The sequence below is a fragment of the Protobothrops mucrosquamatus genome, unplaced genomic scaffold, assembly GCF_001527695.2.
Source record: "Protobothrops mucrosquamatus isolate PMUCROS unplaced genomic scaffold, P.Mucros_1.0 scaffold539, whole genome shotgun sequence".
Taxonomy (NCBI): Eukaryota; Metazoa; Chordata; class Lepidosauria; order Squamata; family Viperidae; genus Protobothrops; species Protobothrops mucrosquamatus.
This window is the reverse complement of record NW_015386844.1, coordinates 54,218-78,700: the sequence shown is the minus strand read 5'-3', so window position 1 is coordinate 78,700 and position 24,483 is coordinate 54,218. Positions and strand designations below refer to the sequence as shown.

The window sequence follows — 24,483 nt, the reverse complement described above, 5'->3', positions numbered from 1 at the left end:
ATGGTGCCCATAATTGCACATGTTCCTCTAATCTACATTCTTCACTAAAGGATTTTGATGGCTGCAGCTTATTCTAAGAGAAAGATACCATCTGCAGGGAAACCAAATCAGTGTAGTACAAGCATAAAAAACATGAATTACCACACACAAAGCCACAAGGCACTAATTGAAGGGTCAAATACCATCACCATCCAATATGCCTCTAAGCTTACTAGTTAAGAGGATAAAAGAAAATCCTTTTATTATCTCAAACACAGATTAAAAGAAACTTCACTCAGGAGCCCCCCCCCCAAAAAAAGGGAGCTATTTCGACTAATTCCTCGCTGCCTTTCATCCTTCTGGCAGCAGCACATATTTAACTTTGCTGCTCCTTAGCATTAAAAAAAAATGTGATAAACAATGTCATGAGACCAGCCAAAGGTCTTTTATGTCATATTGGTTTCAAAAGAAGAGTTTAAAACATATTTACACTTTGATTGTTGAAATCAATGGCTGGTTCATAGCCATAACACTTGCCAAAATACCAAAAGATAGTGGAGAGACTCCAACACAAGGTCAGTGAAAAATATTAAACAATTCCCCCATTGTGTCCAGTTTAAACTTTCTCTCAGGGATCAAGAACAGGGAGTAAAAAATATATGCCTACAATTCTAGGAAGTCACTAACTTCCAGATAGACATGGCCCAGAGAAACAGGATAGTCCAGAAAATTTCATCCTGGAAATTCTAACCCTAGAACAATAAATTTTACATATGCTTCAGATGTATGAGTAGAAATGGTTATTACAAGTTATCTTACTCTACCAGTTATCTACTCTACCTTCCTCTGTAAAGAAATATACTAACCTAACCCTGCCACGTGACTTTTTAGTGTCTTTGAAAATCTTCAATGAGAAATTATCACTGTTCTAGGCAGACTATTCCAGTGCTTCAGAGTTTTTATTATATGAAAATTCCTCCTAATTTTCGGAGGAAATCTTTTTTAAAATTTCAACCCGTTGATTATTCTCCTGCCCTCAGATTTAACAAGAGGCAGGTGTATCCCACTTGGACATAACTGTTTTTAATACATTTATAAATGATCAGAATTCCCACTGATCTCCTTTTCTGCCAAGGAAATGCACCCAAGCTCTTTTAATCATCCTTTCAAAGCTCTCAACCTGGTGGGTCTCCTCTGAACCTGCTCCAATTTTTCCATGGCACTTTTAAAGTGCAGGCACAAGATTGAATAAAATATTCCAAGTGTCACCCAATCAGTGCAGACTAAATATAAGTATTTCCTCCTGTTACCAGAACCCAGAGTTTCAATCAACCAGAATAGAGCTGGAAAGGACTTTGAAGGTCTTCAAGTCCAACCCCCTGCTCAAGCAGGAGACACTACACCATTTCAGATAGGTGATTGTCCAGTCTTTTGTTAAAAACCTCCAGTGATGAAGCACCCACAACTTCTGATGGCAAGCTGTTCCACTGGTTAATTGTCCTCATTGTTAGGAAGTTTTTCCATAATTCCAGGTTGCTTCTCTCCTTGATTAGTTTCCATCCATTGTTTCTTGTCTTGCCTTCTGGTGCTTTGGAGAATAAGCTGACCCCCTCTTCTTTGTGGCAGCCCCTCAAATATTACAATACTGCTATCATGTCCCCCCTAGTCCTTCTTTTCTCTACACTAGCCATACCAAATTCCTGCAACCGTTCTTCATATGTTTTTGTCTCCAGGCCCTTAATCATCTTAGCACTTTGCATGTTTTCCAAAGTCTCAACATCTTTTTTGTAATATGGTGACCAAAACTGGATGCAGTATTCCAGGTGTGGTCTTACTAAGAATGTATAAAGTGGTACTAATACTTCGTGTGATTTTGATTGTATGCCTCTGTTTATCCAACCAAGGATTGTATTAGCTTTTTTTGGCTGCTGCCGCACAATGCTGACTCATGTTTAAGTGATCGTCCACTAGGACTCCAAAGTCCCTCTCACAGTTACTGTTTTTGAGCCAGGTTTCGCCTAATCTGTACTTGTACCTTTGGTTTTTCCTGCCTAGGTGTAAAATCTTGCTTTTCTCCACATTAAATTTCATGTTTTTGGATAGGGGCCATTGTTCAAGTCTGTCAAGATCTTTTTGGTTCCTGAGCTTGTGTCTGGGATGTTGGTTAATATATATATATATATATACACATACACAGGAATGCAGTATGTATATATATATAATCCTGGAATGCACAAATGTTGGAACAGCTAAGATTTTATGCATAAAGAAACAGAAAAAATCATCTCAATTTACTGAATAATGTAATTATTAAAAAAGTTCCATACAATAATTTCCATTAATGTTGTAATTACTCATTTAGCTACCCAAAACTTATGCCTAAGAATATTATCTGTAATATATCTAGTTTTCTCATTTTTAAAAAATATGGGTAGCATAGGTATTAGGTCGTAAAGGGGATTGTCTTTAACTAATTCTGTATTTATATACAATATGCATTGTCAATGACGTATAATTCCAGTAACACCCAGTTTTCAGCTTCTACAAATAGAAGACTAGCATTCTTTTGTCTCCAATTTCTGGTACCGTTCTTCTGTATTACCTTCAAGTAACCAGGTCCTATGTTATTGTAGGCCTTTATAGGTCATAACCAACATCTTGAATTACACGAGAAGCAAACTGGCAACCAGGGCAGTTCATAAAATAGGAGTGTCATATGGGCATACTGAGGAATGCCCATCGCTGTCTGTGCCACTGTACTCTGCATCAGTCAAAACTTCTGTGTGTCCTTCAAGGGTAGCCCTATGTAAAATATGTAGCAGTGATCGAGCTGTGAGATGACTAGAGCAAAACTGACAGTCTGATTGGTCTCTATGTAGGGAAAGGTACAAAGGCACATTAGATGAAGCTATGCAAAGGCCTTCCTGACACAGCTGCCGCTATCTTATCAAGCAGGAGCTGTGAGACTAGGAAGACTTCTGCATTATACATGAATTTGAATGAGAAAATGCTACCCTATCCAAATGTAAAGATGGAAAATCCCCAGATCAACGTAGTAATATCTACAGTAGAATCTTTTTAGGATCGAGTCAGAAATGGTTCTTCTCCATCCAAATCCACAGAGCCTTTGAGCACTGGGGCAGAACTTTGATAACCACCATTTATTCCCATAACTCTGCTAAATAGATTTCTCAGATGCAGAAGGAAAAGAATCATCATAAATTCTTTCTCCCCTCCTTTTCCAGGAAATATCTCATGAATATACTGCCATCCACAAAAAAAATCTGGTCTGCATCCAAAGTACAGATGCAGTCAAAAGGATCAGTTCTCCTTCATTTTTCCGCAAAGAATCCCAATTTGCTGTGAAATAGGTTGAAATTGACATAAGTAAGTGGCATCCATCATTCTTTATTTCCTAGCCTGCAGACCAGAAATTTTGTTTTTGATTTATGATATATTAACAATACATTAAGTTAATCCAAAACTACATCCTATAATTGATGGGAATATCCTTCCCTCATTTTGTTCTTTTTTTATTCATTCACAATACATTTTTTACTTCCTAGAGATGATGCCTACCTAGCAGAAAATGAATACAAGATCAAATAATATCTGAATTTTTAAAAGACTCCCAAATATAAAACAGAATTTTGTTTACCAATTTCAGTTTCATCTCTCTCCATTACTAGTGCTTTCAGTAATCACTCAAACTGAGAAATATTTAAAAAATGCATTATTTTACCTTTTGCATAATGTGTATTCTTCACTACTTGTGACTCCCCGGGGTGGAGGGCGAAATTGCCAGCCATCATGACATCCTGTCACATTATGATAAAATGCAAGTTATTTTTCTGGTTGCTGCTATTCTTTCATTCCTGATACATAGGATATCCAGATTTAAACAATATAATTAATTACAAACATTGAACTAAACAGCTGACAGTTCAATCCAACTAACAAGTTATGCTGTATTCCAAGCAAAGGGAAACCAGTGATCCTCACTAGCAATAATATCTACCAAGTATTACCTAAAGCAGGGGTAGGCAACCTCGGCTCTTTTATGACTCATGGACTTCAACTCCCAGAAGTCCTAAGCCCTTCTGGGAGTTGAAGTCCATGAGTCATAAAAGAGCCGAGGTTGCCTACCCCTGACCTAAAGGAAAGTGACTCAGAAGGAGTTCCAAAAATTAGGAGCTATTATTCTCCATGAATATTTGTCCATCATTTTCTTAAATAAATCAGAAATTACTTACATCAAAAGGACCCTGGCAGATTAGTTTGATCATGATTATATTTCCTGGAGCATATATTCAAAAGGCGAGTTGCACTTCAGAAGAGAGCACAACTTCCACAAATTTTACTGGATGCACAATATAGAATAGGATTCCAGAAGCAGGGAAGATTACCACTTAATTGCTCTGGAAGTCATATTAAAAACTACTTACTGTTTTATGTTGCTTTTATTTCCTATCTACACTAGATAAATTTTTTTAACTTCATATATTCTGAATATCTATTAAACATTGGTACATTATGCATTTTATTAGTTTTTAAATAAACACATTTGAACTCATTTCATAGAAAAAAAAGAGAAGCAAATTGTTTTAAATACAAGTAATCCTCGACTTATGGCTACAATTGACCCCAAAGTTTCTGTTGCTAAGTGAGACAGTGGTTAAATGAGTTTTCCCCCATTTGATGACCTTTCTTGCCACAGTTGTTAAGTGAATCACTGCAGCCGTTAAGCTATTAAAATGGTTGTAAATTGAATCTGGCTTCCCAGTGACTTTGCTTGTCAGAAGATTACAAAAGATGATCGCATGATTCCAGGATAAATGCAACCATCATAAATATACACCAGTTGCCAAGTGTTCAAATTTTGCTCATGCGACTATGCAGATTTTGCAATGGTCGTAAGTGAAAAATGGTCATAAGTCACTTTTGTCAGTGCCGTGGTAACTTTGAAAGGCCACTAAATGAATGGTTGTATGTTGAGGACAACCTGTAAATGTAAATACACCAACAAATGAGGAAAACGTTCTAATGTGACTATTTCTCACATTTGCAAAATCCCATCTAATAGTAACATTTCAGACCTTACTTTTAAGATTCTAAGAAGCTTTCCTGATGACTCACTCTCCAGGTGAAACCCCGGCAAAGCCCTCCCTCAGATTCAGAGGATTCCCCCATCCACGAGTGTGATTCAGAACTGAATCAATTTTAATTTCATTCCTAACCCAATTCACCTTTTTTTATTTGTCTGACACAGAATGGTAAGACAAACGTGCTTTTTCTACAAACTAATTAGCAATTCCAGTGTTTACTTAAATTAAGACATTAATATTTTGAAGTGTACCTTCTTCCACCTCTTCCACATGATGTACTGAGGGTATTTTACAAGCTGCTGCCTGCAATCATAAAGATTAAAATCAATGTCAAATATGCTTCTAATTACTATGTGTATAAAAATAAGAAAAATATCAGGCTTCTATGGTGGACCAGACATCCCTGAAGGAACACTAAACTAGATTACTCTGAAGAATTAACCTGGTATTTTAAAATGACGCTGTCTTAGTTATTACCTATTTAATCACAGAATGCAGATATCAGAATACAATTATCCAGAGACAATCTTAAGTAGGAGATGTGCCTTTAGAAACTGTAAGCAATATTCTCCACTATGGGCTATCTTATAACCCTCTTTTAATTTCAACTATTGTGACTTCCAACAGGCATTGTTTGCATCATATTTTATGAGGCCAGCTTATTTACTAACACTTTAAATCAGGGGTGTCAAACTGCCAGCCCACGGGCCAGATCCGTCACACCAAAACCGCACCCACCCCATTGCTGGCAATGGGGAAAAAGTCGCGATATGTCACGTCACGTCACGAGTTTGACACCCGTGTTTTAAATCCTCCATTAAAACATTACAGGCAGCTCTTATCTGCACAAATCACATTTTTCTGCTATCCTTATTGCTATAAAGGTAGAAAAGAAGTGTGTAAATAAGACTAAGGCCAAAGTAGGTTTGTTTTGGCAATATTTAACTATTTAAAATGTAAACCCAAATTAAGATACCCATTACTCAAGACAATTGCACTATAAAATGTAAGGTAGGCCACAGTGAATAATTGCTATAAAACAGAAGATAAAAGAGGATATTAAAAATGTTCCTTAAATTATAGCAGTCACCTTCAAATTGGGAAAATAAAAACTGGTACAAAAAAAATCCTTTATTTCAGGAAGAGAGATATTCTTACCTCTGTTTCAACAAGAAGGTTTTTCAGCCTTGTCAGATCTTTAGTTACCATCCCATTCTGCTAAGAAAAAATATCATCACATTCTGCTTATTTGTTATCCATTATAAAAATAAAAACTGAAACATTTTTTCCATCAGATTTTTTTCATGGTTACATATAAGTTTAGTTTTAAGAGAAACATACATTTTTAGTGTTATTTCTATGGCACCATTTGGCTGAATGCTTTGGAATTATTACAGACCAGTTTGAAATATACTATAATAGTATCAATTTAATTGAAGAGGGTAGTTTTTCTACTTTGCTGAAAGTACTTTTCCCTTTTGTTTGATAAAATGCTCCTTTCAAACATGAAATTGCAGTGGTGAACTTAAAAAAAACTAGCAATAACATTATGATACATGAATATTTCAAACTAGAAATCTGCATGGGCCATCTCAGCATATAAGATTGCAAGGATAAATTATGCAACTTAACTTTGCTTTCTGTATTTGTGTTTTTTTTTTTGCTTATTGTGTAATGATTTCACTTCAATGCCCATTGGAAAGGAAGCAAAGGCTTGCAAATCACTGCCAAATGTGATTTGCCATGTCATATACGGTTTGCACTATGATTAAGCCTTCTGCAATTGTTCACAATTTCCAGTACAAATAAATATCAATCCAAATATTTATTGCTGAAGAAAGCCTAAGCTGTGGCACAAGTACAAATATAAACCACAAATAAAATTTGGGTAAAGGCAGAGAACCTTTGCTAAAATTTCAACCAGAAGCTTCCATTAAATTAATCTGTCTTGGCCATCGTTCTGTACCATTTAAAAAAAAAACAGATAAATAAACCGTTAATTCTCTCTGCAGCCCTTCTGATCTAAACTACTCTCCCAATAGTAAAATTATTCTGTAGCAACCGGTGTATTGCTCCCAAAGCAGTTTTACCTCTAGATAAAAAAAATGTATTGCTATAATTAAGAGATTGGTCATTAAAGAGGTTTTCCCCCATTCCATGTATGCCGGTGCTAACTGAAATTGAGCCACTATCCTTTTTTTTTTTAAATAAAAAATAAAATTCTATTGCTTGAGAACTGATTTCTGAAGTAATTAGGGGAAGAAAGGAATATTAAGGATTAAGAACTTGCAAAAAGCTAATGGCAAAAGTCTGACATATCATATGAGGCATGTTTCATGAATACATTTTCTGTTCTGTCTCTGCTTCCAATATCTAAAAGAGAGCTGCAAAGATGACCTTAGAAAAACTATGAAGAGAAGATGCTTTCAGCAACATGTACAACTCAAGACTGGTTCCGTCCTAACCCTCTGGGGTTTGTAAGGGATGCTTTATGCTGTCAGGCTTCCAACATTTTGTTATAGCCTGTATCAATACGATACTATCCCATAATCCAGGGGTTCTCAAACTTGGCAACTTTAAGACTTGTGGACTTCAACTCCCAGAATTCCTCAGCCAGCTTTGCTGGCTGAGGAATTCTGGGAATTGAAGTCCACAAGTCTTAAAGTTGCCAAGGTTGAGAACCCCTGCCATAATCTGATTTTACTGAATCTGTTGCGAAAGCTGGCCAAAACCACACATACAAAGTTGACAAATTGGAGTTAGTGAATGTATGTATATTAAACCAAGACTAAGCATGCTCTCATTATAGATATAAATCAGATCGACTATCTATGGCTAATTCAATACAAAGTAATTTTATTACAGCCTTAAACGACAACAATTTTACAAACAGCAAAAACACAGTACCATTCATAAATTTAGTAAATATCAGTTCCTATATCCCAGATAATATAATTAGCAATCTGCTTCTCTGAGAGACACTGAAGTATACAAGGTTCTAGATGCAAAAAGACAAAATTTTGCAATTAAGTTGCTCTCTAGTTCTTACCAAACAATTCATAGAAAAATAATCTGTATCAGCCGGAAAACTAGTTAATAAAGGCTGGATAAGCCTTAACTGAGAATCAGCATAAAATCTGTAGCATTAAAGGATATGTTTATTTGTATCTTCTTATTTCAGGGACATAATCTCTGGAATACTGGGATATATTTTATTTATCCTCTAAAAATACCAAAGGGGAGGACATTGATGTAAATTCCCAGAAAGTGCCCGTAGGTATTTTAAGTAGATAACTAAAGACAAGTAATTTGCAAGGAAAATTCTCTGGGTTTCCTTAAGAGATCAATAAATCCCCATAGTTTGTCTTAAGTTATTTTATCACTTTTTATGTTAAGTCCACTGCTTGACCTTTCCAACATTATCTAACCCTGAATATAATTGACATTCAGAAAGAAACCAGACAATTATAAATTTACTGATGATGCTCTTCTATGAAACCTATGATTACCACTTATTAAAAATGAATGCAGTTCAACTGAAACTAGATGGATCTCCAGCCATACTAATAATATCACTAGCCAAATTTGGCCTTCAATTTTAATCAGTACAGCCAATGTAACATGATTAATAGAGATGCATGGGGAGTTGATTAAAGAATAATATGATTGAATCATACATCTAAATCAACTTGGAGATTCACCATTTGCTGAATATACATGTTTTCCAAATTGAATCCATTTGACTTACTGAATTAACAATTCAAATGAAATCAACTTGTTGAATCAAATCAATGACATGATTTGGACACTGGATGATTTATAGTCCTAATGCTTTACAAAACAGGTAAGTGACAGACATGATCTGCTAGTGCCCCATGCGTTTGGACTGATTTCTCTCAGAAATAATCAAAGTGTCTTCTCTGTGAAAGTGTCCAGTGTCAGATAATTTATTAAATGGAAAACAACAAAATAAAATAGTGATATCAATACAAACAAATAAACTTTCCAATCAATCCAACATACAACCATTCAGGTGGCATTTTAACACTCTCTCTCAGGCTAATATTTTTGTAATATATTACATTGCAACACAATTATGCAATATTTGTTGATATCAATACATTCTATACAACTATGTTCAATTATAATAAGATTGATGTAATTCTTATTATATAAAATTCATTTTACCATGTTTTTCTGTTAGCAAATGTTTTCGTTCCTTAACCCTAATGTACAAACAGATATAATCTGTTCAAATTTAAGATTCTGATTATATAAGTAGAAATTCAAACATGCTTAATATCATCTTTGGATATACTTCCTTAAGTTTTTAAGATAAATGGGCCCAAAAGAATAAGATAAAATCCATAAACAATTTTATTTAAATCCTGAATTGCAGTTAAAATCTAGAGAGAGTAAAGTAGCATATTACTCAGATATCTCATATCTTTTCTTCCATTTTGACATGTTTTACCTCCCTCACATACAAAGTTGTTTTGGAAGATTGAGGAAATCTCTGGAATGGATTAAAAGAAACTTGGAGCAAATTAAGAGAAATCTTGTGCACTGCACAAGAAAAAGTATATTTCTGCTTGCCTTCAGAGATGCAAATTAAAAAGAATGTGGCCAAGAAACTGCACACAAGAATATGTATGAGGCCCATATTTACAGTTTCATAAAAAGTAAACTAGTGTTTTTCAGGAGTGGCTACACATGGAGAGAAAAGCCAACAGCAAGCCAAAAAAGAGAACTCAGATTAACCATACACATCAAAAGAATGGAAGCTTACACTGTGAAAGAGTCAACAGTCCCCTCATTGCCTCCTCCCAGTCCAAAATATTCCCTACCATTGCCCTACTTGGTTGGCATTCTTCGGAACAAAGTGGTGGCTTCAAGTACTGATCAGTCTTGTTTTATAAGAAGATTCTAAATCTACGAGGGGTTAAAAAGTGTTTTTGAAAATATGTTGATGTTGAATTTTAGCACTTCGGATTCCAGCAAGACAGTAGGGATTGATGCTATAAATCAGGGGTGTCAAACTCAATTTCATTGAGGGCCACATCAGCATTGCGGCTGCCCTCAGGGGGCTAGGTGGGTGTGGCCAGGGTGGGTGCGGCCTACTGGGTGGGCGTGGATGGAGTGGGTGTGGCCTACTGGGTGGGACAGATCTGAGGGTCTCTGGCAGAAGGGGGTGGGACCAGGGCAAGTGCCAAGGCATGGTCCACTGGAGGAGCCACACTGTTCCTCTCAGGCCATGGGGGGGGCTGGATGGTGGTGCGGGCTGCCCGGAGCCCTGGGCAGCAGAGGTCAAATACCCAGCCTGGCCCTTGAGCACCCATGCACCAAGCCCAGCCCCACTTCCTCAAGGCTGCTGCTCAAGGTTCTCCTGGTTCCTTGCTTTTTCCAGACAGCCTTGTGGAGCTAAGATTGAATGTGCTTCAGCATAGATGGCCACCACAAAATTGTACATTGGCTCCCAGCTGACCTGGGCCAAGGTAGAGGGGGCCGTTCCCTCACTGTTTCCAGGATGGCTTCGCGGGTCACATGAAACCACTTCACGGGCCGCATCTGGCCCCCGGGCCTTGTGTTTGACATGTCTGCTATAAATGAATCATACTCTAGCCTAGATCTGGTATATCTGGGTTGCAAAACTCTGGCTAACCACGAGATGGCAGCAAAGGTTTACATATTTTATATGTCTTTGTTGGCATCTAGCAATCAGTCAGCTATATCTGTCTAACTATGGCTGCCCTACTATAGCGATCACAATAAAAGCAAATTGATGGTTATTTTTTTTCTTTCTGAAAATAAACTCAAGAAAAAAAATTCCACCTATTTCCACCGAGATTTCAAAGACAAAAATATAGCAATAAAAATGGAAAAGCATATGTCTCTGTTCTATTAATTAGCATACTGAGAATATTACTTGAGAGTATTTAAAATTCACGCCTGTATCACATGAAACAACTGCCAGTCTGCTAGTGCAAACTCATGGATGAGAAACTGGGGTTCCTGTTTCTTCATCTATAAAGATGGAAATATGTTGATATTTTAACACAAAATAGTCACACAAGTCTTCTTGCTATGTCTCTAAAGTATACTCTTTTGAAAACTGTAATGAGAATCAGTTGCCACTTACCAGTGATTCACCCATCAGTGAGTTAGAAAGAGCGTTAGAAACAGCCTGTAGCTTCCCTTTAAGATGCACACAGCCAAGCACTGCACGGAAAGTATCCCCTTCCCTGTCCAGTCCTTCTCCCAATACTGCAATTAAAAGCAGATACCATATTATTTGCCACACTATAGACACACACCTCTGCCACATCAGTCAACAGAAGTCACAATATGAAGTGAACTATAGTCCTTTTAATAATATAAAATTTAATTTTGCTGATAGGCAGCTCTCTTTATATTTTGGGAACATATGAAGCAGTTGGTTTCACCCGACTCTTATGAATTTACCTATCTCCAAATAAGTATCTAGGTGGCCACAAATGTCATGGTGCATCTGAGGCCACTATTGACCACTGAATGCGAAGATTACTGAGCTGTTCCCAGGTTTACGTTTTTTTAAAAAAAGGAAATGATCCAAATATTCACACATAGCTAATCTAATGATATATATGAAGAGTTACTAAACATGAAAGTCCAATGTTTACAATGTTTGGATATGAAACTTGAATTATATTAATTGGATCTCCTTTTTGAGGCCATGACACATGGGCTGCATTCACGTAATTCACTATCCATTATTCATTCAAATTAATGAAGATAACCAATTTAGAATGAAAATACTCTTACATAAGTATGCATTTTAGAACAAGAGATATCAACAAATATAAGCACTTAAATTCAATGCAGCACTTAATGTGGCCTGTGGCTTCTACATGCACAGACTTGCTTGCTAGGGTTCATTTATGAGAATAAAGACTTTTTGAAAATTTAAAGCTGGAAGGAGAATATTATCAGAGTCGCCTTTGAAGTGGACTGGCTTAGACCTCTTTTTCCCACTACAATCACGTTTTGGAGAGAGAACTTGTACTGAATCTACCGTGTTTCCCCGAAAAAAAGACCCGGTCTTATATTTTTTTTGCCTCCAAAAGAGGCACTAGGTCTTATTTGGGGGGGATGTCTTATCTTAGGACCGCCATAGCCAGGCCTTCCACACCCTGACACCTGCTGTGCCGCTGCTTGTGGCTGGACGCCACGTGGCACATTATGCCGGTGCTGCCGCTCGCGGCAGGAGACCACATGGTACTTCACGCCAGTGACGCCACTCGCAGGAGGCCGCACAGCACTTTGGGCTGTTGCCACCGCTTGCAGGAGGCTGCACGGCATTTCAGGCCATTGCCACCGCCCGTGGCAGAAGGCCACATGGTGCTTCACATCGGTGCTGCCACTCGCGGCAGGATGCTGCTCGGCGCTTTGGGCCATTGCCGCCGCTTGTGGCAAGAGGCCATCCACTGCTTCAGGCCATTTCCACCACTTGCAGTAGGAGCTCGCAAGATGCTTCAGGATGTTGCTGCCACTCATGGCAAGAGGCCACGCAGCACTTTGGGCCGTTGCTGCTACTTGCAGTAAGATGCCGTGAGGTGCTTTGGGCTATGATAACGGCCCGAAGTGCCGTGCGGTGTCCTGCCATGAGCAGTGGCAAGGGCCCAAACCGCCGCGCAGCTCCCTGCCACAAGCGGCGGCACCGGTATGAAGCACCATGTGGCCTCCTGCCACGAGCTGCAGCAATGGCTCAAAGTGCTGTGTGGCCTCCTGCCGCAAGCGGCGGCACCGGCATGACGAGCCACGCAGCGCGACAAGCGTCAGGGCATGGGAGGCCTCGCTGCAGCAGTCCTACCAATAAGGTAAACGGGTGCGGGGTGCGTGGGACAGCTCCACCACCCCCACCCTAGCTTGATTTTCAGGCGTGCACCTCACCCCAAAACTAGGGCTTATTTTTGGAGTAGGGCTTTTATTAAGCCCACCCCCAAATATCAAGTTAGGGCTTATTTTCAGGGTAGGTCTTACTTTCAGGGGGAAACAGTAATAGAGGACGTTTTCCTTGTCTGCTTGAGGCATTGTTATGTGTAACAGCATAAGATTGAGATAATTAACAATGTTAACAGTGTTTAAATGAATGTAAAGAATGTGCTGAAATACATGTATTAACCATGGATGTGTACAGGTAGTCCTCAACTTACAATCATTTGTTTAGTGACCATTCAAAGTTACAACGGCACTGGAAAAAAAATGACACTATCGTTTTTCACACTTACGACTGTTGCAGCATCCCCATGGTCACGTGATCAAAATTCAGACGCTTGGCCATTGGTATATATTTGTTATGGTTGCAGTGTCCCGGGGTCACGTGACCATCTTTTGCGACCTTCTCACAAGCAAAGCCAATGGGGAAGCCAGATTCACTTAATTGTGTTAGTAACTTAACTGCAGTGATTCACTTAACAGCTGTGGCAAGAAAGGTCATAAAAATGGGGCAAAACTCACTTAACAACTGTCTTGCTAAGGAATGGAAATTTTGGGCTCAATTGTCAATAAGTCAAGGACTACCTGTACATGCACTCCTTCTTCTGCTTGCAGACACCTAGGCTACAACCATGGCCTGGTTCTCTCCATGTGCCTCCCATGGCTCCACAGACTTCCTTCCATACATCAACATTCTTCTCAAAAACAGCTAATCTGGTCACCTCTCATTCCATCTGACCATCCCCAATTTTCCCCCCCCAGAAACAGAGCCCATACCTTATTATTCAAAGACAAAGGATGGACCTCAGTTTAGAAAAATGGTATCCCGTTAGAATAGAAAAAACTATATAGACTTTAGTTTAGACCAGGGGTAGGCAACCTTGGCTCTTTTATGACTGATGGACTTCAACTCCCAGAATTCCTGAGCCAGCCATGCTGAGGGAAAAGGGAGAGGTTTCCAAGCTGAGCCACGTTGGCTCAGGAATTCTGGGAGTTGAAGTCCACGAATCATAAAAGAGCCAAGGTTGCCTACCCCTGGTTTAGACAAACTGCATCCCTGTATCTCTAGTTTAAAAAAAACTACCCATAACTTGTAATGAACAAGCAATGATAGGTGCTATAGATAGCAATTACACCTAGGATTAAATAAGAAAGGAGGACTAATTTCCCCAGTCTAAAAACACAGAGATCTGAACACAAATAATAATTACATTTCATATTTGTTTCCTTTCTAGTAGCAAATAACAAAAATTAATTTAAATTGCACATTTTATAAATCTCAGAAGGGACAATCTTGCAGAGTAACACCTATTAATTATTTTACAATAATATTTTTTTTATTAATGATATTTAAATGTGTAAGAAACAGCATATTAAAGCAAGAATAGTCTTTAATAGTCAGACTTAGTCTTGCATTTAGCATCCATTTTTATTCCATTCTATTAACAATATTATTTCTAACAGACTACCTCCATCTATGCAAATGTCAATTATTGTAACGGGTAGAAAGAATAAGTTTGAGGAACAGGAGGAAGAGTTACTACGAAAACAGTGGTCAGATAAATGAAATCTGAGCCCGGGGCAGAACTGTAATCCAAGCAAGCATTTTAGACAAGACCCATAATTGGACAATTTTATTTCACTTGCAGATTAAATGCAGAATCATTTCTTAATGTTTAGAAATTTGAAGAAACAATTTAATGTTCATACCATGCCTACAGTCTTCATCTGCCTTTCCATAGTTTTCCTGTAAAAAAAAAAAAAGAATGGTTAGCCATAAATTTATAACTAATAGAGCTGTGTTCTTTAAATAATTAAAATTATTTTCATCAGAAATTTTGATTTATTCAGAATTTCACAGCCTATAAACATAATCAGGAACCCAAGCTGTGACAGTTCCTATAGCAACCAAAATTCATTCAAAGCGAGAAAAATAATCCAAACAGCTTCTTTCTTTACAGATGTGAAGAGAAGAAGGTTAAAAACTAACTATATCTTGTCAATCTGCCACGGTTGCCCAAAAGAAGATATGAAGCTATGAGGCCAGCATTTTCTTTACAAGCCTTCTTGGGTGACTGTAACTCAGAATTTCATACATTAAAGTGAGGAAGGATAAGATCAAAGAGTTCCCCTTATTGAAAAAATGACATTTTCTAATTCCTCAGATCTCCAGCTGAAAATGAGCTTCAGAGTAGGCCCGTTGAAATTGCAGGTGAACCAAAAGTTAGACAACTTAGCTACCAAAAGGACACCAACAAGGAAACAATGGAAGGCAAAGAAGATGTGGGAGTGACACAAAAACATCACATGGAAGTGCCCAAACTTAGGTATAGCCAGATATCCAGCATCAAAATTGATACATAAAATCTACACGAGGAATTTTTCATTTACATGCATTTTTCTAAGAATGTATTTTTCTACAGTTTTTATCTTTTCAATTTAAATACTTATAAGTACCACCCAAAAAAAATAGTGAGAATGTCACAAATCAAAGATCCACTGTATTTGATCTGTGGTTCGTTTTTCTACTCAGAAGCCACACAAGGCAGATAAACACTGGGACAAATAAAATCTATACAATTGATATTTCAGAGCTATTTTACATTCATATTGGTCAGCAGGTAATTTATAAAATGTCTCTTATTTTAAATAACTTAAATGTCATTTTGTTTAAAAGCTCTCCAGTAACTTTCATACTCTTAAAATCTTTCCACTTCTTACCTCATTGCTTTAATCTTAAGGCAGGCCGAATCTCAAAAAGTATTCAGGGCAAACCACGTTTAAAAATCCACTCTGTATCAGATCTACTACCACAATCCAGTAACTTCCAAGACTTCCACTGGATACCCTTGCTGTTTTGTTTCCCCATCATCTCTCCTTAAAAAAATTACCCTACAGTGACTGAATCATTCATTTATTTCCTCCCATACCAACTTCCTCTGTCAATGTCATTCTTCTATCTTTAGAACCTCACATATTACATTTTATCTCATATGGAACAAAGCAATATATATAAGGGAGCGGCCCTTATGAAACCTACAGACACCAGAAACAAGACTGGCAACCACTACAGTTATATAGCCAAGCAGATCAAACACATGAATCCACAAATAAATGTTTGCTGCAAGCAGCTTAAGAGTGTGGTGTCAATAAATGCTTTAATTTCAATTCCTGCTTGCACAACCACACCAAAGTACTCCACTTGATTCTGCCGGAAGCATCGCACTCACGACTTGTAAAGAAGCAGCAGTCCTACGGAGAAGACTTTCAGTTTTGATGCAGTCGATTTCAGCCTGACATGCTTCTGAGGAGTGAGCGGGGAGGATATTGGCAGAGAGAAAACGCGGGCTTCTGCACAGTGCTTCACCGCCACTTTGTATTCCTCCTGTTTGGGTGATTCACATGTTTGGTCACATGACTTCTCTGATCTTCTGTCTGCCATGACTCAGCGACAGAAATCCTAATATGAATCAGGAGCACTTCAAATGCAGGATAGCTTTAACACCCACATTCCTGCATACACATGTATCTGGCGCCACAGTTTTGCATGTTAAGTAATTTTCTGTTTTCATCTTCAGCAAAATCCTCTCCCGATATTTCCTCAATCCACTGCAGTGATACTCATTTTAGGGAAAGTAAGTTACCTTCTTCTTCTTCTTTTACTACAACAGAAGATGCTATTAGAATCCGCATTAGATGCAACAATTCAAAAACACAATTGCTTTTATGTAACTGTTTTCTCCATCTTCCTCATACCCTTGTGAAATTTGACTGACCACACTGTAATCCACCACTTTGCAATGATCTGGTTGCGAAATCTGTTGAGATTGTTGTTAAAGACAGTCGACAAGTTGTGCCATTAAATATATAGCTAATGCCTAACATGTTAAATGCCAGCTTTAATTCAGTGAAATCCTACATACTGCTCACCAAGGAGAGCTGAGGAACTGTTGCTAGGAGCATTCATGTCACTAACATCTTCATTACTAATTAGGGCTTCTGGGAATTTTGAAACAGACACCCTGCAGTGATAGCCGATGGTAGAAGTAGGAGAAAAGTCATCTGGACTAGAACAGAAAAGAACTGGGGCACAGAAATGAATTAATACATCTGAAAAACTGCTTGATATTATTAAGCAATGTCAGTAAAGCCAGGGAGTTCCACACCTTTTAAGCCTATTATCCTTCTTTTGAACAAACAATACCTTACACTTTCAAAATACATTGTTGGTGAAGTTAGACGCTTCTGTTGATGTGTTTATTAAACAATTAAATTGAATAAACGTTAAGCTTATCCACTGAATATAGCTCCTTTTGGCTATTCTGAAAAGGTAGTGCAATAAGTATAAATATCATCAGAAATATTTTATCCTCATTCTAGCAATGTATCAGAAACTGAAATAGGCACACAAGAAAGAAAGAGTGTACGCTTTTCATTCAGTCATGTTTAAAAGCTGGTTTTTAATAATTAATTAATAATTATTATATTTTTAAAAAAATAATCAATTAACCTAGCCATTAAACTTGCGTAAGAACAGGGTGTGTGCTTTCAAGAATTGTTGTTGGCTGTTAGTGAATACTGGCATGTCATCCAAAATGTTGTGGCACGTCACTTTTGGCATGCATGTCATAGGTTTGCCATCATTGATCTAGACCAGGGGTCTTCAAACTTGGCAACTGGCTGAGGAATTCTGGGAGTTGAAGTCCACAAGTCTTAAAATTGCCAAGTTTGAAGACCCCTGGTCTTAAAGTTGCCAAGTTTGAAGACCCCAAGTTTGAAGACCTTGATTCTTAGGTGACTCTATGAGCAACTGGTGTTTTGAGCCTCTGGTGTTGTTCCCAATGCCCTTCTGAGCTGTGCTCATCTACTGGCCCATATGGCTCTGTAGCTTGGCAGCTATGATGCTTGACAGGACTTCCCATGTCGTTGGGAGTCAGGTTTACTGGCCCGTAGTTTGATGCTGCTGTTCTCTGATGGGATCTTTCATGATCAGCACTGTCCTTCTTTATGTTAGCCCAGTGGTTCTCAACCTGTGGGTCGGGACCCCATTTGGGGTCGATCGACCATTTCACGGGGGTCACCAAGCAAGGCTGTCTGCCATTTTTTTGTCCGCCATTTTTTTTGTCCATTTTTTCCCCCTTTTCCGGCGGGTGCCTTACCTCCCTTGGGCTGGGCCAGCTGGTGGTCAGCCTGCTCCGTCTCTGCCGCTTGCCAGCTACGACTCGGCCGGCGCAGGGGGCGGAACCACGCATGCGCGGCGCTCCTGGGCAGGGAAAGTCCTCGACTTACGACCGGTTGGGTAGTCCTCAATTTACGACCGATTTAGTCCTCGACTTACGACCGGTTTAGTCTTTGACTTACGGCCGGTTGGGGTCGCGGCATTAAAAAGGTTGAGAACCACTGTTAGCAGCTAATTCATCTGCTCTGCTAGGAGTTCATTTACTGCTGCTAGCTTCTTTAGTCAATAGGTGTGGATCATGTCCAGTCCAAGCGCTTTCCGGCTCTTCATGTTCTTGACTTGCTGTTGGATTACTCTGATGGTGACTGGTTCCTGTTCCAGGAGATTGCTCTGGTCTGCTCTCAGTTCCTGCAACAACTTTGTATTGGTGTTATGTATCTTCTTTTTCTCCCGTATGTTCTTCTAGTACTGTTCAGTTTCTGCTGTTGGCGGCTCTGCTGTCACTGTGTAGTTGCACTGCAGTTGGGTTCCTTGGCGAATAGGACATTTATCTTCTTGAGCTCTGCTTCTCTAGTGTATCACCTTAGCCTAGTAGCCAGTGCCATGAACCTTTATTTAGCAGCCTCCAGGGCTTCAGATGGAGTCAAGCCCTTATATTTTTCTAGTAGCCAAGTTGTATCAATCTCCATTTTTTTCTATAGTTTCATCATCTGACTAACTTCTCTTCGAGTCACCTTGATCTTAGCCTCCAACTTCATTTTCTATGGGTGGGGGCGGGTGGGTGGTATGTATTGATATTTTTCTTGATTGTGTAGCCGAGAATCTTCAGGATTATAGAGACTGTAGCGTATACTAGTTCATTGGTTTGAGTTATTGTGCTAATAGGGATTGTCCTGAGGGCTCCATTGGAATCTCCTAGCATACTATCAGATAGTATTGCCATTAAACCTTGGTAACTAGTCTCAGGATTGATTGTAGCTAGTTTATCTACAATCTTATGCCTCATATTAGCTGCTGCACTCTGTAATGGGGGGATGGCAGTGACATTCCAGCTTCAGATGTTGGCTGCACTTCCACTTGTTCCTTCAGATCCTGAGTCTAGGATGCAATGTGTAGTTGGTCTATCTCCAATTGTGAAAACACTTTCTTTCCTATGTTAAAGCATTGGTTTTTCAACATATCTATTCATAGTTCTCTCATATTTTTCATATATTCCCTTTCATTAGGTCTACCATTGTAGTAATGTTCAATCAATTTCAGGTTATCTTATCTCACATGTATAGTTTCTTCCAGTAGCCTACTTATCCTTGCTTATCTCACACAGACTTTATTAATCTGGGAGACATCCAAGTGGTATGATGCTCTTAGTTTGTGTCACTCTCATATTCAAGGTAGACATGTGAAGCATTATGAGATCTTTGTACAAAGACCCTACTGGTAAGGTAGTTACCACCCTGGATTCAAACCCCAGCCTTTCAAATCAAAGGGTGGTGCTCTAAGCATTATACTCTCTAGCCATTCACATATTTATAGAGTTAATGTAAAGCATTAAAGATTTCTCTGTTTATGAAGAAATATGAAAGAAGTAGAGAAAGAAACAAGGGTGGTATGAAGTTCCAAATGTGGGAAAGACAATTTTGGGGTAACTTCAGGAAGAGATGCTGTAAAGTTTTTAGTTTCAAAAAATATTTTAAGATAGACACGCTGTCAGCAGAATGAATGGAAAGTGGATGTAAGAAAAGAGGAAACTGGAACAGAGCAGAAATAGTTATTATGATGAACTGTCACAGAAATATGTGAAATAACATAAATTGAAAGTTGTAGGAGAAGAGACAAAGTTGGGGGCAGAGTCAAGAGAGGAATCAGTCTGGAGTTTTACATTCCCACAAGTGATCCAAGTCCAGCCCTCCCTTAAATTCTGTTCATTCTTATCTAGCACCAATTCTTATCTAGCGCTGACTGTTAGTTGACTAGATTCTTGTGTATAGGCATGAGCAATAAATCAGCTTAACTAGAACTTAACATGGGATCCTGATTCTTTGTGCCTGTCAAAAATATGAAAAAAGATGCTTGGTGAAATGATGAAGTAAAAGGGCTATAAGAAAATGGTGTAAACATGAGAATGAAAGAAATATATTTTATAATATGTATAAAGCATTGCTGCAAAGAATTTAATCAAAGGAATCAAGGAATAATGAAAATATAGAGTTAAACAAGGATCCTTCAACAGAATGAATAGAATTAAAATACCAGTGATGAAATGATTTGGGATGAAACTGAAGTGAAGGAATGCTAAAAGGAGTATCTTAGAAGACAGTGATATACCAAAGAGTGAAACTGAAACAAACTATAAATGTTACTATGCCAAAAAAATTATAAATGCTACAAGGATGCTGAAGAAATACATGATGTAATGGAACTAATTTTAGAACTGGATCTTATTTATGGAACAACTGTGCACCTAGTTTAGTATGTATAAGAAAGCAGCATCGGAGTCTGATTGGAAGAATGACATTTCTGTTCTCCTATACAAAGAAAAAAGTACCAAGAAAAACTGCAAAAACTAAGTTTTTTTCTGAGAATGTTAGCAGAGTTCTGACTGAAATGGAACACAATGTGACAATCAACAATATTTTGGAAGAACAGTGTAGATTTATGCTGGGCATCGAGCATGCAAACAAAAATGTTCTTCAGCAAGTCATTGAAAAATATATGAATATAAGAAAAGAAGTATTGTATACTGTACATTTATTAGGTTAGATAAAACTTATGATAAAATGAACACGCTTGAATTATGGAATATTTTATACTAAGGAGTTAAAATTTGCTGGATGTGATGAAAGGAGCATGCATGTAAATAACTGGAAGATTTAGTGAATTGTTCAATATTCAGCAAAAAGTTAAGGTTGTGCATTATCTATAATGTTTTTATAGATAAATTTATAAAGAATCCTGTGGTAATGTCAGAGGTCGGTTGATTGGGGACATGGATGTATGCATGCTCTTGTATAGAGATGATGATGTATTCTCTGACAATGAATGATCTGCAACATAAACCAGACAGATTATATGATGGAACAAAAGAAAGGGAGACTGAAAATATCATGGTTAGATAGAGGTAATGAGATCCTGAAAAATACAGAGATGATATAATTTAAGCAACATAAGTCAACATACGAAGCCCTGTAATAGAAGCAAGGACATTTTTTAAGGACAGGAAAGTAATGATATATATAATGAAAGGTGTTATATAAACTATTTTTATTTTCTTATTTCACACTCTTAATTTTTTGGGCTTACTACTAACTTCTCTGCATAACAACAATTGCCTATTCAATATTCATTAATATCTGCCAATTTATTGTCTCTTTGACTGATCCATAATTCATGAAGAAAGGTTATGGTGAAAAAAGCATGACTTTCACTGAAATGTTTGGTCCATCCAAACAATGCCCCCAAATAGTTTTAACTATAAACTTAAAAGCAATACCAGTGTTTCCACAGTGAATTAGAAATGTCTTTGAAAGAACCACAATGAGATTAGCAATTAATGTTCTGAAGGATTCCCATTTAAATGCCATATGTTAGGCCACTCTTGAACTAAAAGAAAAGCATTCACATCTGCTCATTATTTTGTAGTTCCAAACACTCTTCCTCTACTTTGATCACTTTCTCTGAAGCTCTTGACTCTTTTGATGTGTTTGTTCCTAATAGAGGACAGAACTCTGCAAACTGATACTGGATGCCCATTGTGCCAATGGATAGATCCTTGGTGTCTGCTGGACTCCATATTCATTTGGTTATTTTTCTTTCAAAATTAAACACAAGCATATTCAAAAACAAAGTGCCATTTCTGACATCATCTTCATTTAAAAATAGAGGCTTCATAGTAATAAAAATGGAAAAGCCCTACTGCTTTATTCAAAAATATGCTCAATTATGCTGAGAAAAAACAACGGCCAGCTAATGAATACACAGCATTATGGAGGTACAAAGTAGTGGGGGAGAGAAGTCTCACCATTTTCCTTCTGGCAAGTAAATGTTGTGAATGGTAGCAACCTTTTTGTCAGCGTTCCATGAAATACTTCCTCAAAAATGGAAACTTCAGTTATAGATCTTGGTGTCCAACTGCCTAATTATTCACCCTGCTTGTCTGTTTCATATGAACAGGCAACAGAGTGGGTAAAAATTACAAACAGATATAGAACAGGGAGAGAAAAAAATATGCAGTACTTTTTTGTAGTTCCAGAACATCCTAATATGTTTGGAGTTAAAAATGTGAGCTCTCTTACGCATTTTATAGTGATCTGTTAAGTAGCAAAATGGTTTTTTTATGTATGGATTTTTAACTTTTAAAACTCTGGAACTCCTCTCTCAAAATGGATCTTGGCCACACTTAAATTGGAAGTGTGATAGCCAATATGTCATACAGAAAAACTGATATGGCCCTTCAGCTAAAGTTATATACCTGTCACGACAGATAAGGAGGAAAAATATCCCCAAGGTCCACTACAATGTTTGAACAACTATATGTCATGTTAGAAAAAAACACTGTAAATTAAACTCAGCAGATTTCAACGGCTCGGATGTTTTAAGTTGGCGTTATATATAATGTTTATGAATCTATTTCACATATCAAAAGAAAGGACTGTATATGGGGGGATTAGATTTTTTTTTGTCTTTTGTGGTTTTATGTTACACTGGATATAATAAAGTTTATCTAATACTAAGCTATGTACAATTAATGATGAGACACAACAGTTGAGATGGAGTGTACCATGGGAAGGCACTTTATTGGAAAGAAAAAACAGAGACTATGGTGGATTCATATACAGATAACTACTTTTATATTATTGTATAATTTAATTCATTTCTGTAGGATAACTAGAGAAAAACAGAACCACTGAAGAAGTTACAAACCAGCAGGCCAAACAAACTCTATCAAATCAGAAGTGGCAATCTATAGAGAGCATAACAGTATCTTAAGGAGTGACATGCAATAAATAGGCAACAATTTGTAATAAACTGCAGATGCTTCTGTTATTCCTTGGTTTCTTATTTTTGCTGCAGGTCTCCATTAGGAAAGTACAAAAACACAAAGAAGAAGACAGGCTACGAAAGTTAGACACTGAATATGATCTGCAGCCACAGTTGCCAGAAAATTAAACTGCCTGCATACCAAGGTTGGAAGATCAAGAGTCAACATGGTCGAATGTGTCTATTCCAATGAACCAGATGCCTACAATGGCAACAAAAGACAGACTAGGCAACATCTCCTATTTTGTTCTTTTTCTTCAAAACAGACTTTTGCTAAGCCCAACGCGTAAAGCATTGGAATGTGTTCAGCGGTTAATGGATATGAGAATATTATTGCCTTTAACTGAAAATAGTAGGGAAAGTGCTTAAAAGAAGTAATAAAAAAACAAAAGCAAGCACAGAAAATAGTTTCTATTATTCCACAGGAGTCACAGTGTGTTCTGGGAATGGAAGCTGTCACTGACTGAAGATGAAGAGGTGCATAAACAAAGAAGCATCTAGCTCACTGACACTAATATAAATATTACTTGTTCTTCCCATATAAGAAGCTGTGAAAGAATAAGTTCACAGATAGGTAAATGGCTCAGAAATAATCCAAATTTAGTTCTGTATAAGAAAGTGTGTATAGTGCCATTAATTACATAAGTGTACAAGTTGGGAAGAAGCCCATTATCATGACCTGCTATGACATATCAGACTAATAGTTAAAAAAAACTCCATTTAAAAACATGGCAAGTAAAAAAGCAAAGCCACTGAAGTCATCTATATTTTTCAATTCTTAGTAACAAATCAAGCTAACACAAAAAAGTACAGTAGGAGTTCTGAAGATAATCATCATTTGGGGCATATTTACAGGAAATTCAACTTAATAAAGGCTTACTATAGTTTCACTCCTCACATTATTTTTGGAGAAAGCATAATTAGTCTAGCTTCAAGAAGCCCTACCAATTCACTGAACCATGGGTTTGGAAGAGACCTTTTAAGCCAACCTTTGTTTAATGCAGAATCCAAATTAAAGCATCCCCAATGAATTAGTCACCACTCGAATGCATCTGGTGAAGGGATGGCCATTAAATATACAGGTAGTCCTCAACTTTCAACCACAATTGAGCCCAAAATTTATGTTGCTAAGTGAGAAATTTGTTAAGCGAGTTTTGCCCCATTTTATAACTTTTCTTGCAACATTTGTTAAGAGAATCGCTTCAGTTG

At 37.7% G+C, this 24,483-nt stretch overlaps 1 protein-coding gene across 1 annotated transcript in view; it reads right to left on the bottom strand.

The window, feature by feature from the left end:
* HELZ (helicase with zinc finger) overlaps positions 1–24,483 on the bottom strand; it is a 129,691-nt gene that overhangs the window by 82,649 nt on the left and 22,559 nt on the right. Inside the window, exons 3-7 of the mRNA XM_029284331.1 lie at positions 14,769–14,805; positions 11,224–11,348; positions 6,243–6,299; positions 5,336–5,387; positions 3,722–3,797 (exon numbers count right to left, since the gene is read on the bottom strand). Coding sequence (XP_029140164.1) covers positions 3,722–3,797; positions 5,336–5,387; positions 6,243–6,299; positions 11,224–11,348; positions 14,769–14,805 — 347 coding nt within the window. The remainder of the gene's footprint in view (positions 1–3,721; positions 3,798–5,335; positions 5,388–6,242; positions 6,300–11,223; positions 11,349–14,768; positions 14,806–24,483) is intronic.